Genomic DNA, 13,051 nt, shown 5'->3' on the forward strand with positions numbered 1-13,051 from the left:
AGACTCAATAAAAAAAAAAAAAAAAAAAAAAAAAAATATATATATATATATAAATATATATATATATATATATATATATATATATATATATATATATATATATATTTATATATATATATATATATATATATATATATATATATATATATATATATATATATATATTCTCCTCTCTTCTTGATCCTACCTTTCTAGCTTGTTTTTCCTCTCTTTCTTGATCTTCTCCTTCTAGCCTGCACTCTTTTAACAATGCCTGATATATGGTATTTTTGAGCAGTTCCTATGTTGATCTGCCTCCTTAGGATGAATCACTTGTTGCATTCCCAATTGTAAGTCGCTTTGGATAAAAGCGTCGGCTAAATGAATAAATGTAAATGTAAATGTAAATGTAGAATCATTCCGAGGCGTCCTGGTTCATTTTCATAGGTCTTCTTGCCTGGAGTCTCTACTTCATCTGTGTCTGATTCTGGTTCAAACATGTACGGCTAAGCACTGGTTCTCTCGCTCTTAGTCATATTGCTTCTACTGCCTGTTTATTGCTGTAGGTGTGCCAAGCAGAGATGTACACGCTACAGTATGCCCTCTTCTGAAGACGCTACAGTATGCCCTCTTCTGAAGAGGGGGTGGGAAAATGCAGTTCATTTGCATATAAAGGGATACACATCAGAACATCTCTTTTTTTAGACACGCCCCAAAAATGACATTTTCCACATGTTATAATAAATGATCTCTGGGGTATTTTGAGCTGAAGCTTCACAGACACATTCTAGGGACACCTAATTGTGATTTAACTTGAACACATTCCCACATGTTTGTCTCATGTTTTAATTATTTATTTACATTTTTTGACTACCTCTCTCTTTTTGCTTTTTTAGGTCACAAGAAAAAAGCTTTGTGCAATGGAGGAGATACAGGTACAACGAATGTAGCTAGCTGTTGATAGTAACCTGGCTCTATACAATTATGTAATTGAATGTAATAATAACAATAAAAGTTGTATCAATTTTGTAGTTCAACATAAAATTGTCGTCATTTACTCACGCTCATGTCATTGAAACCCATATGACTTTCTTTCTTATGTGGAACACAAAAGATGATATTTTGAATGTCTCAGTGCCTTTTTTTTCTCCGATCCAGTGTTGTCCAATACAATGTTGTTTTGAACCCCACTAATGTCACGAATCACAGGAAAACACGAACAACGACGTAATAAAAAGTAAGAGTATTTAATAAATCCAATGGGAAACAGGCTGACACAGGAACACAAGGAGGTAACATTAAAGACAGACAAGAATACAAAGCAAAGACACAAACTTATAAGGACACACTGATTGGGAAACACAGGTGTACACAATGAGGGAGAAACCAAAACACACAGATCTGCGGGGGGAATTGATGGGATAAACCAACATGAGAGCCCGGGGGTGTGACATTACCTCCCCCTCCCGAAAGGCGTGTCCTCGCACCGACAAACGGGAAACAGCAAACAGTCTAGGAGGGGGTTTCGGCGGAGGACGGACTCCCGGGAGGAGGGCAAAAGATGGAGTCCAGAATGGTGACTGAATAGTCCATGGAAGTGATGATGGAGGGATGAGCCAAGGAGGTGACAGGAAGGGGCTGGAGCAGGAGGAGCCAGGTGGGACCCAGAACTCAGCCATGATGGAATCCCACGGTGGAGCCGATGGAGGGAGGAGCCATGGTGGAGGAGAGGCTAACGACTCCATGGGTGGTGGGAGAGCACGATGCGGAGACAGAAAGCCGAAGATCTTGGGTGACACCACGGATCTGGAGGGCCAAGGCGTAACCCAAGGCTCTTGTGACCAAGGCGGAGTTGGAGATCCGGAGGTCCGCGGCGGAGCCGGAGCGACAGAGGGCCAAGGCTGTGCCCGTGGGAGGGAGGAGGTCCACCGAGCCGGTGGGACGGAGCGACGAGGCACAGCCGGAGGAGTATAGTCCAGAGGCGAAGGTGGGACGACGACTGACCAGGGCGGAGCCGGAGGGATGATGGAGCCCGGTGGAGCTGGTGGACCGACGGGCGACGGCGGAGACGAGGGAGCAGAGAGCCGGGGTACAGCCACAGGGTCGGAGGGCCGAGGCGGAGTCCAGGACTCTGAGGCTGGAGGCGATGGTGAGGGATCCTCCAGCCATGACACCGATGGAGACTGGCAGACCCGCGGCGAACCCACAGCACAGATGGTGGGCTTAGGGTGAGCAAGGGGACAGACAGCAGACAACAGGGATTCAGGGAGGCTGGGCGGAACCAGCGGAGATTCAGGACTAGGCAGAAGAGGGAGGGTGGTTGGAAAGTCCATGACACAGTCAATTAAATCCCCAAAATCCACTTGAGGGCAGTCCTCCGGATAGCTGGTGGTATGAGCTACGAGCTGGAACATCAACGTGTAACCCTCGAGCGGTAAGTCCCCCTGCTTCAGCCGGAAGAGGATAAATTCAGGACGGAGGAAGGAGTCCATGGGGGAAAAACAACGGAAACAAAAGGACTGGGAAAAACGAACGGGAAACAAAACGGAGGTGAACACGGCAAAAAAAAAAAAAAAAAAAAAAAAAAAAAAAAAAACGTATCGGTCGGTCTTTCTGTCACGAATCACAGGAAAACATGAACAACGACGTAATAAAAAGTAAGAGTATTTAATAAATCCAATGGGAACCAGGCTGACACAGGAACACAAGGAGGTAACATTAAAGACCGACAAGAATACAAAACAAAGACACAAACTTATAAGGACACACTGATTGGTAAACACAGGTGTACACAATGAGGGAGAAACCAAAACACACAGATCTGCGGGGGGAATTGATGGGATAAACCAACATGAGAGTCCGGGGGTGTGACAACTGACTTAACCTACCTTGACATTTAACATTTAACCTATGCTACCTTGACAGACTTTTGACTATCAAGGTAACATACACTATGTTAACACAGTTAACTGCAGTGAAGACAACTGCATTTATTATAAGTTTGTGAGATCTTTTTTTGGGATTATAAAGGGCGCGCCCTGTGCACTGTTTCTGGGCTATAAATAATTAATTCATAATTTGTAGAAAACTTTGGTTTCTCATGCTGCTAAAAGCACATGTAAGGAAAGGACATACAAATGCATGATTTACTCTCAAAATCCCAATTATTTACATAGTGATAACCATAGCAATCGATGGAAAAAAAATATTTAAAAATAAATGTGCACTAAGGCTGAGCATTGAGCATTCACCCTGCTGAAACAAACAATAGAAACCATCACAGAATTTGTAATGATTCAACTGGTTATAATGTGAATTGTAATGGTTTTAATGGAAAATGTAATGGAGCCTGTTGGTCTCTACTGGTAATTGGTTGCCTTCTATTGGTGGCTTGTTAAAACCACTAAAGCCTAATGGAATATGTCCCAATACACATTACGGGAAACAATTTTTTAATGGTTAAAAATGGATGGTTTGTAATGTCATTCAAATTTCTATGATGGTTTTTATTGTTTTTTTTCCAGCAGGGCAGTGATTCTGGAACAGAGTGTTAGTTATGTTGAAACATTAGTTATAAACAGCTTATCAAATTCATCATAAGTCTGGCTGAGCCTGTTTTTCAGCGGGTTTAACAATTTTAGAATTACTTGTATTCTTGATTTTCATAAGCATGAAAATCAAGCCTGACCATCCACAAGCCTGACCATCCTTCCATTTTGTTTCTAGTTGTTTTTGCACTCAATCAGGCCATCTGCCGTAATTGTAACCAAAGAGGATATGTAACTAGTTAAATTGCCCCCTCTTGTGGATGACCCAAGATTGCTATCAAAATCTCACATTCACAGCTGTTTCACTCGAGTGTATTCTTCTTAATTAACAAGTGGTAACTTAAGTAACACAGGGTGAAAACCAGTGTTGTGAACCCCCTCTCTGTCTCTTATAATTTCAGGCCCTTTCTACGCATTTGGAAATGAGGACATAAGGAGTCCCTCTACAGATGATGGAAGCTCTCCAGCTATATTATTTGAAAAGCCCTTTGTATATTTTGGACAAGTTTATCAAAAGACTTACGTAAGAGCATTGTCTTCATAAATTCATAAATGATGTGTGTCCTGGTATTCCCTACATTATGGGGACCAAATGTGCTCACAAGGATTGTAATACCCGTAAATTTGTTAATTCATTCAGTCATTCATTCATTTGTTCATTTATTTATTTATGATTCACATGAGGAAAACAACTTATAAATCAGAATGATTGTTTATGTTGTTTCTGATTTCTGTTTCAGGTCAATAACAATGGGCATTTGACATTTGATGGGCCTCTTTCACAGCCGACACCCGGTTATTTCCAGTCACGACTCAACAGGGACATCATTGCTCCACTTTGGACAGACATGGACAACCGTGTCAATGGAACAATCTCCTATCGTCAGGTCACCAGTGGTGGACTCTTATTAGCAGCTTCAAACAGCATAAACCAGTATTTTCCTAATCTAAACTTCAATGCCTCATGGCTATTCATTGCCACTTGGGATAAGGTGCCATACTTTGCCAGCCCCCAATCGGTAGGCTATCTGTCACTGTTCTTACTCACATCTGGTAGTGTCTGAAAGACTGGAATTTTTCTGTTCCAATTATTATTCAAGTAATTTGGTGTGAAAGAGGAATGCTGTGAAAAGGAATCAGTAATTCATGTTCTCTGTATTAATGTAGTTATTCCCTTTATCTTTCAGAAGTCAACTTTTCAAGTGGTTTTGGTGTCTGGCAAAAACATGTCATTTACGCTCATGCATTATGGTCATATTGCTTCTACCACATTTCGTTTTATGGTAAAGTAATTTGAAAAACACACTTATCAAAATGGATTATTGTTATCACTCTATGATAAGTGATTGATTTTTAACTGAACGTTTTGTTGTCTTTGACAGTCTGGCTATGATTCAAGGGATTTAAATGATGTCTTTTTAATTCCTGTCTCTAACATCATAAATCTGCCATACACAAGCAATGTCAATGTTACGGGCCGATGGGTATTTCGAGTTGACCATGCATTAGACGGTACAGTAACCTTTTAATTCAAATCTTGTTTATTAGTTGCTTGTTCAGAACAATTAATTGATCAATTAATATAGTGAGTTAATTAAATTAATTAATTAAAATCAAATGTGCTTTCAGGACTGTTCTAGGTCTGTGGATAAGAGGATTTGTATCTAAAAATACATTTGAACTAAAAATTACATTTGAACACCAGTGCAATATTTTTTAGTTTGGGGGATACTGCTAATTAAATCCAATAAATGACAAACCATACCAGAGATCGGCAGTACTTGAATTAGTGTAGATTGTCACCATTTACTCACCACTTACTGTGGAACTCAAAAGAAGATATTTTAAATGTCCCAGCATTTTTTTGTCCAATCTAGTATTATCCAATTCACTGTTGTTTTGAACCATTTTATTCTAACCTTGTCATTTAACCTGCTGTCACACAGACTTTTGATGATCAGTGTAACATACACATTGCAGTTGATTCTTGCCATGAAACTTAATTTTTTTAATTTTTTTTTTTTTTTACATAACATTTAGGAAACAATAGACTGCTAATCCTTGAAAATAAGACATCATATACAAGTGCTCTTAAAAACATTATTGTAGCACTTTATTTTCACCATTAACCAATAGTTTTCCCTTTATAAACTTCTAATTATTGCATATTGATAGTAAGCAAGCTAGTTGTTTTAGTAATTAAGTTGAGGAATGGGGTACAAGGATTAAGGGATCTAGAATATGGTCATGCAGAATAAGGCATTAATATGTGCTTTACATGTCATAAAAAAACAGCCAATATACTAGTAACATGCATGCTAATAAGCAACTAGCTAAAACTGAATAGTGTCCCCTACTCTAAATCTATGTGTTCCATTTTATTGACGGAGTGCCTATTTACACTAAGTGCAAATAGCCCGCCTTGTTGGCAGAGGCTATTTATACTAATTCCACCCACCAATGTGTAATTGGAATAGTCAACAGTACAAAAGATGGCCATTGATTGTTGGCTCCAGTGGTGCAGAGGATAAATTGCATATTTCATTCCTTTCAGTGCAACCGATCCGGGTTTGAATCCTGCTTCTGGCGAACTTTTCCCCCCTCCCTTTTCAAATGGCATATCATATTGGAAACACATTTATTTTCAATAAAAATGAAAGACATAATTGAAAAGTTAAAAATAAAGAATCGTTTAGGGCTAGGGTAGGTGTAGGGAGGGATTATTGTCCCAATAAGACATTTAATTAATTGTATTAAACCTATAATTTACACTTAGTACATAATGACTGCATACTGTTTTAATGTACTACAATACTGAGGTGCAGATAATTGCATCTATTTGCAATAAGTTTAATAAATATAAGAAAAACCTGCTAAATAGAACCCGTTGTTATTTTCACTTAGTGTAAATAGCATCTATTGCTAAGAAAATATGCTATTTTCACTTAGTGTAAATAGCATCTTTTGCAAATAGCCACTGCCTTTTATTAATTTGCTTCATAGTATCTGTTGGTATCAGCAAAGTATCTTTTGAAAAATAACATTGTTTCCTATAACATGTTAACAATACATACTGAAATTGTAGATTTTAAATTTAAGCCATTTCATGCCATTTTTTGAGTGCAGTCTGCATCAGGTCCTTGTATTTGCTGTCAAACAAAGTGACTTGTAAAAACATTTGCTACATAATTATGTTGTAGATCTCTGTAATATTTAATACCCCCCCCCCCTCTGTTTTATATTTTCAGACCTTTTCTACCCATTTGGAAATGTAGATATAAAGAATCCCCGTGAAGATGACGGTAGCTCTCAAGTAATATTATTGGAAAAGCCCTTTGTATATTTTGGACGTGTTTATCGAAAGGCTTATGTAAGAGCATTGTCTTCATAAATTCTTTCTATGTACTGTGTAAATGTGTTTATGTACAGATCATTCAGAAATTAACATTTAATAAGACAAAATTTATATTTTGTCCTTTTTATATTACAAAACGTAACATATTCTTTATTTAGGAATCACTTTTTTTACGTCTTTATAATATGTGTTTTTATGATTTTAGAAACAAACTATTTAGATATTTAGACCCCTTAACCCATCACCAAGTTTAAAAGAATATGAAACTGAAAACTGAAATATGCAGGGAAACGACCATTGTAGTAACGATATAGCATTAAGTCACTAATCCCACTCCTTTAAAACTAATATAACCATTTCGTAAAATAAATATACAGTATAAAGAATAACATAAGAGAAACATAAGTGGAATCACAATCTTTTGTCAAAAAATGTCAAAACTAGTCCAAATGATGAGGATGGCTAAAAATATTATGATCTTGACTATTATCCTGACCCACTTCACAAAGGCATATCACAATCTGTAACAAAGCAGGCAAGAGCCAATAAGCATTTAATTTTACTTATGTAAAACCCGTAATATACCTGTGAATACATTAGTATGTAATACATTTTGGTGCTATGCAGTAAAGTATGTTTTGTAGAAGGATTATTTTTGTGAATTCTCATGAGATCATGTTACATTAGGTGTGATGCAACAAGCTCTTTTAATTACATATACATATTATATATTCAGTTGATATTTAGATTTTTAAATTTTATTATTTTAACAACAATACTTAAAAAAACATTTGTTGTTATTAAGTATTAACTTTTATGCAAACCATTCAATTCTTCTCATTCCTATGCATGTTGTTTAATTTTTTAAATTATTTTTGCAATGTTAGCCTATGTATTTGTTAGTAATTTTAACTGCATTTTAAACTGCATGTCCCAAATAAAGTTGAAAAATGGTAAAACAATAATATTTATGTGAAATAACACAGATCATACAATATTAAATTGTTGAAAACAAACAAACAAACTAGGCTTCAGGCCCTGAAGAGTTTTATTCCTTATGCCCTTTTTTTTTATTTATAAAATATTGTTTTATCTCTGTTTCAGGTTAATAACAATGGGCATTTGACATTTGATGGGCCCCTCTCACAGTCGAAACCCAGTAATTTACAGTCACAACTCAACAGAGACATCATTGCTCCACTTTGGACAGACATGGACAACACTGTCAGTGGAACAATCTCCTATCGTCAGGTCATCAGTGGTAGACTCCTACTAGCAGCCTCAAACAGCATAAACCAGTATTTTCCTAATCTGAACTTCTCTGCCTCATGGCTGTTCATTGCAACATGGGATAAAGTACCATACTATATTGACTTACAATCGGTAAGCTGTCTGCTAGGCTAATGTATAAATGCACCTCTGGTAGTTTCTGGAAGTCTGGGAAAAGTATTTTTTATTTTATTGGTGTATGCCGAAATGTATAATTCCAGTATCTTTTGGTGTTTCTAAATAAGACTAAAGCTAGTGTCACCTAGCAGAACTAAAAAGCATGATTTTAAACAACCTTTGCAAACACCCATTTCATGCATCATGACTCAAAAATCACAAACACAGCTCTTACGGTCTATACAAGTAAAGGCATGTCTTAACAGGTTAAAGTAGACTACTTTCAATAAAAGGTCTAACATATTAGGATTTCTGGTCACATATTTTAAGGTCAAATTCTCACCATTAACCAATCATTATCTATGACTTTTGACTTAACAAACTCCTAATTTGCTGTTTATTAATAATTAGTAAGGTAGTTGTTAAAGTCCCCCTGAAATCAAAATTAAAGTTTTTTGGCTTTTAGTATAAATATATTAGCTTTAAGATTATCTATAAGCTAGTGTGCTTCAAAACAAAGACAAAATTTGCATTTACAAGATATGAGCATTCAAAACTTACAGTCTCGTCACTTCCGCCAATATGAATCAAGGATTTGGATGATATCACCGTGCACTTCAGTTTCTAATCAAACGTTCTGTCCAATCAAATGCTCTCTAGAATCCGTAGTGTCCCGCCCTCTACACAGAGACGCAATACACGGAGCAGATCATATGTGCGATCGGCATGTATTAAACTACACAGCCTCAGCATGATTATGATCACTATTTCGTTTTAGCAAGAGTTTCATATTGAATCTGTGGGTGATTTATTAGTCTGTGGCTGTCATAAGCTTACAAATGCGGCTTTACTGAGCTCAGCGGCTCTGGCCGGAGCAGATATAAATGGAACGCTATTGGCTATTCAAAATAAGTGGGCGGGGCTGGGCGATATGTTTTTGTTTCAGTTAAAAGTAAGTCACCACATAGAATAACGCTGCGTGTTTCAAGGCACTTCAGTGGACCTTTAAGTTTAGGTATTGGGTAAGATCAGGGATATGCTCGTAATATGCATGATAATAAGCTATTAATACTGAGAATTGGTCCTTATACTAAAGTCTTACGGGATTTCTTTAACTTAAATTAGCTTACATGTCAGAAGAAACTCTAGTATTACCCTTTGTCTATTAAATTTTTTTTGTTTTTGTTTTTGTTACAGAGTTCATCTTTTCAAGTTGTTTTGGTCTCTGGTGGTTCTCTGTCTTTTGTCATGATGAACTACGGAAACATCTCCTCTACGGATCATCGGTTTCAGGTCAGAAAATGGACTCTGTCACTATTAGAGAACTTGTAAATATTATGTGCTGCAAAGCCTTTATGATATTTTTTTATTACTTAGGCTGGCTATGGCACAATAAATTCAACAAATTACTTTTCAATCCCTGTACCTGATGAAAATACGCTCTTCAGCTCCAGCAATGTCAATTTGCCAGGGCGCTGGGCATTCCGTGTTGATGGTGGACCTAAGGAGGGTAAACCTTTGACTCTGTTTGATAGCATGCAGTGACTTTTCAAAACAAAAACTGATCAAATGTCAGGGCTGCCAGCTCTCGAAGTTGACTCAATTGACAGTGTTTTCACTCTCTCATGTCACAAGTCAATTTTTTTCACTCATTAAAAAGCACCCTCAAATGAAAGCAAGAGCACCCTTACGCCGGTTTCACACCGCAAGCGTGAGCAGAGCGGGAGCTTCACGTCAGCGTAACTACAGCGTTACTGCAGCTGCAGACTCGCAAGAGTATACACACTGGAAGCGTTTGTAGAGCGTGCAGCAGCTCCAAAGCATTTAGTAATCAGCTTTTCTCTGTGAAACTGATTACAGGTAAATATGAAATGAATAATGAAACTGCAGAAGCATATTCAACCCATGCCTTTTCCTTCGAAGATAAGTATTTGTAATACTTATTGGTGGGATCATAAAGCACTTAGGGAAGCGGGGCACAAACAAAGCATTTTGGCTCGTTTATGTGTCTCATGTTCTATGAGAGCTGTGTTTGGAGGGAGTGGAGTGTTTTTTTTTAAATGTTTCATCTATTTGCGCACATTATTTTGAACTATACTGTGTTAGCCTGGCTAACGCCAGACCACGTTATGACTTCGTCATGATTCGTGGTCTGGGAACCACATGTTCATTTTCTCGTATTTGAGGCGTGGTTTACGAATGCCCAGAGCCGTTTATTGGGCGATACGAATGTCTATCAAAAGCGCCTGTGCGTAGCTCATAGCCAATCGTTTCAATTATACCGGATGACATATGTAGAGCGAACGCCAAATGTTGCTATTTTTTCAAAATAAACTTGTGTTCTAAACTACTTAGAACACTATACCGTGTCTACACCGGACGCGACAGTTGCCGCGCCGCAACAGCTAAAGTCTGTCTACACTGGACGCGACAAGGCGACCGTTGCAAATCATTTAAACTTTGTGTGAGCACGTCATAAATAGAACGCGGCAGCAGATTACAGTCGGGGATTTGCCGTGTCGCGCCGCATCCAGTGTAGACAGCATAATAGGTTCTAATGTAATTTGTTGCGTCGGGTCGCGCCGCTCGCGTCGCTCGCGTCCAGTGTAGACACGAAAGATAACTTTGCGTCTGCTGCCATGCTGGATCCATAGTAACAAACTGCTTCAGTGAGTCGCATAGAAAGTGTCATCGTCTTGCTGCTCCCTCCCCGTTCTGTGATTGGTTCCCTATCTTAGGTGAAAATTAGGTCCATGGTTTCCAGACTAGACTAGCAGCGTGAATAAAATCGCGCTGCGCAAGGCAGGATGGGGAAACCCAGGCTAATACTGTCATGATCTTGGTTGTGGGGCTCCCCTCAGCCACCTGAGGTCGCTGTTTTCCCTTCCCTGCACACACATCCCTAATTGTACACTCCTGTCTAGTCGTTATCACTGATTACACGCACACCTGTTCACAATCACATCTGGTCTATAAGAACACTCATTTCCCACTACTCATCCTGGCTGCATTGTCTTCGTATGTGTGTCTCTGTGTTTCTGGCTCCTGGATCTCCTGATCGTGTTTTCGGTTTTGATTTTCAAATCTAGTTGTGTTGTGCCGTGTTGGCCTTTTGTTTATGTTTATTTTTGTTTTGTTTCATTAAATATTCTTACTCATCCTGCATTTGGACCCAGACCCTTATTCCGACCGTGACAGAATGCAGCCAGCCCAGATGGGTCCAGCGGGGAGTAGTTTTTTTTCTGAGGAGGCGGAGGCAGCGTCGGTCGCCCGCTTCGAGACCATCTACGCCTGTTTGGCGGTGATGGATGCCCTCAACGCTGAGGCGGCGCGGAAGCGTCCCTACTATAGGGCGATGGCGGAGGCGTTTTGTAGAGAGAGGGCGTCCACTCTCTCTGTTCCTGACGCGGCGGTGACCGCACTCTCTGCTCCTGACGCGGCGGTGACCGCTCTCTCTGTTCCGGACGCGGCGGTGACCGCTCTCTCTGCTCCGGACGCGGCGGTGACCGCTCTCTCTGCTCCTGACGCGGCGTTGACCGCTCTCTCTGCTCCAGACGCGGCGGTGACCGCTCTCTCTGCTCCGGACGCGGCGTTGACCGCTCTCTCTGTTCCGGACGCGGCGGTGACCGCTCTCTCTGCTCCGGACGCGGCGTTGACCGCTCTCTCTGCTCCGGACGCGGCGGTGACCGCTCTCTCTGCTCCGGACGCGGCGGTGACCGCTCTCTCTGCTCCGGACGCGGCGGTGACCGCTCTCTCTGCTCCGGACGCGGCGGTGACCGCTCTCTCTGCTCCGGACGCGGCGGTGACCGCTCTCTCTGCTCCTGACGCGGCGGTGACCGCTCTCTCTGCTCCGGACGCGGCGGTGACCGCTCTCTCTGCTCCTGACGCGGCGTTGACCGCTCTCTCTTTTCCGGACGCGGCGGTGACCGCTCTCTCTGCTCCGGACGCGGCGTTGACCGCTCTCTCTGCTCCGGACGCGGCGGTGACCGCTCTCTCTGCTCCGGACGCGGCGGTGACCGCTCTCTCTGCTCCGGACGCGGCGGTGACCGCTCTCTCTGCTCTGGACGCGGCGTGGAACCGTTCCGTGGGGAGGGGGTAGTGTCATGATCTGGGCTGTGGGGCTCCCCTCAGCCACCTGAGGTCGCTGTTTTCCCTTCCCTGCACACACATCCCTAATTGTACACTCCTGTCTAGTCGTTATCACTGATTACACGCACACCTGTTCACAATCACATCTGGTCTATAAGAACACTCATTTCCCACTACTCATCCTGGCTGCATTGTCTTCGTATGTGTGTCTCTGTGTTTCTGGCTCCTGGATCTCCTGATCGTGTTTTCGGTTTTGATTTTCAAATCTAGTTGTGTTGTGCCGTGTTGGCCTTTTGTTTATGTTTATTTGTGTTTTGTTTCATTAAATATTCTTACTCATCCTGCATTTGGACCCAGACCCTTATTCCGACCGTGACAAATACTGTGTAGCTGTGTGTTGCGATTAGGGTCGTTCCCACGTAGTTGCGATGTGTTCATTGTCAAACTCAAAAATAGATTATTTTTATTATAACTTTTTTTTTTAAATGGCATTATTTGAGAAATTAATAATTTTATTTTATTGACCAAATATTTTAGTTTGTTGTATATATTTTTTTCATTCGATCAGATAACATTTGAAGCTGTCATTTCATGATGTTACAACGTGCTCCTCACGTGTTACAATGTACCCCACCCGCGGGGCATGTTGTCACATTTCACTTCCTTTCTTTTGAGGTAAATAACGAAAAATGTA

General features: G+C 40.5%; 1 protein-coding gene across 1 annotated transcript; it reads left to right on the plus strand.

The window, feature by feature from the left end:
• Positions 1-1,722: 1,722 nt before the first annotated feature.
• LOC141317271 (alpha-tectorin-like) lies at positions 1,723-9,778 on the plus strand (the record flags this gene model as incomplete). The annotated part of the gene is made up of 7 exons (XM_073833027.1): positions 1,723-1,888; positions 3,929-4,050; positions 4,268-4,409; positions 6,776-6,897; positions 7,987-8,265; positions 9,466-9,561; positions 9,646-9,778. Coding segments are annotated over exons 1-7 (1,060 nt in total), but the record flags the coding sequence as incomplete, so codon positions are not given.
• Positions 9,779-13,051: the final 3,273 nt, after the last annotated feature.

Source organism: Garra rufa, unplaced genomic scaffold, assembly GCF_049309525.1.
Source record: "Garra rufa unplaced genomic scaffold, GarRuf1.0 hap1_unplaced_610, whole genome shotgun sequence".
NCBI lineage: Eukaryota > Metazoa > Chordata > Actinopteri > Cypriniformes > Cyprinidae > Garra > Garra rufa.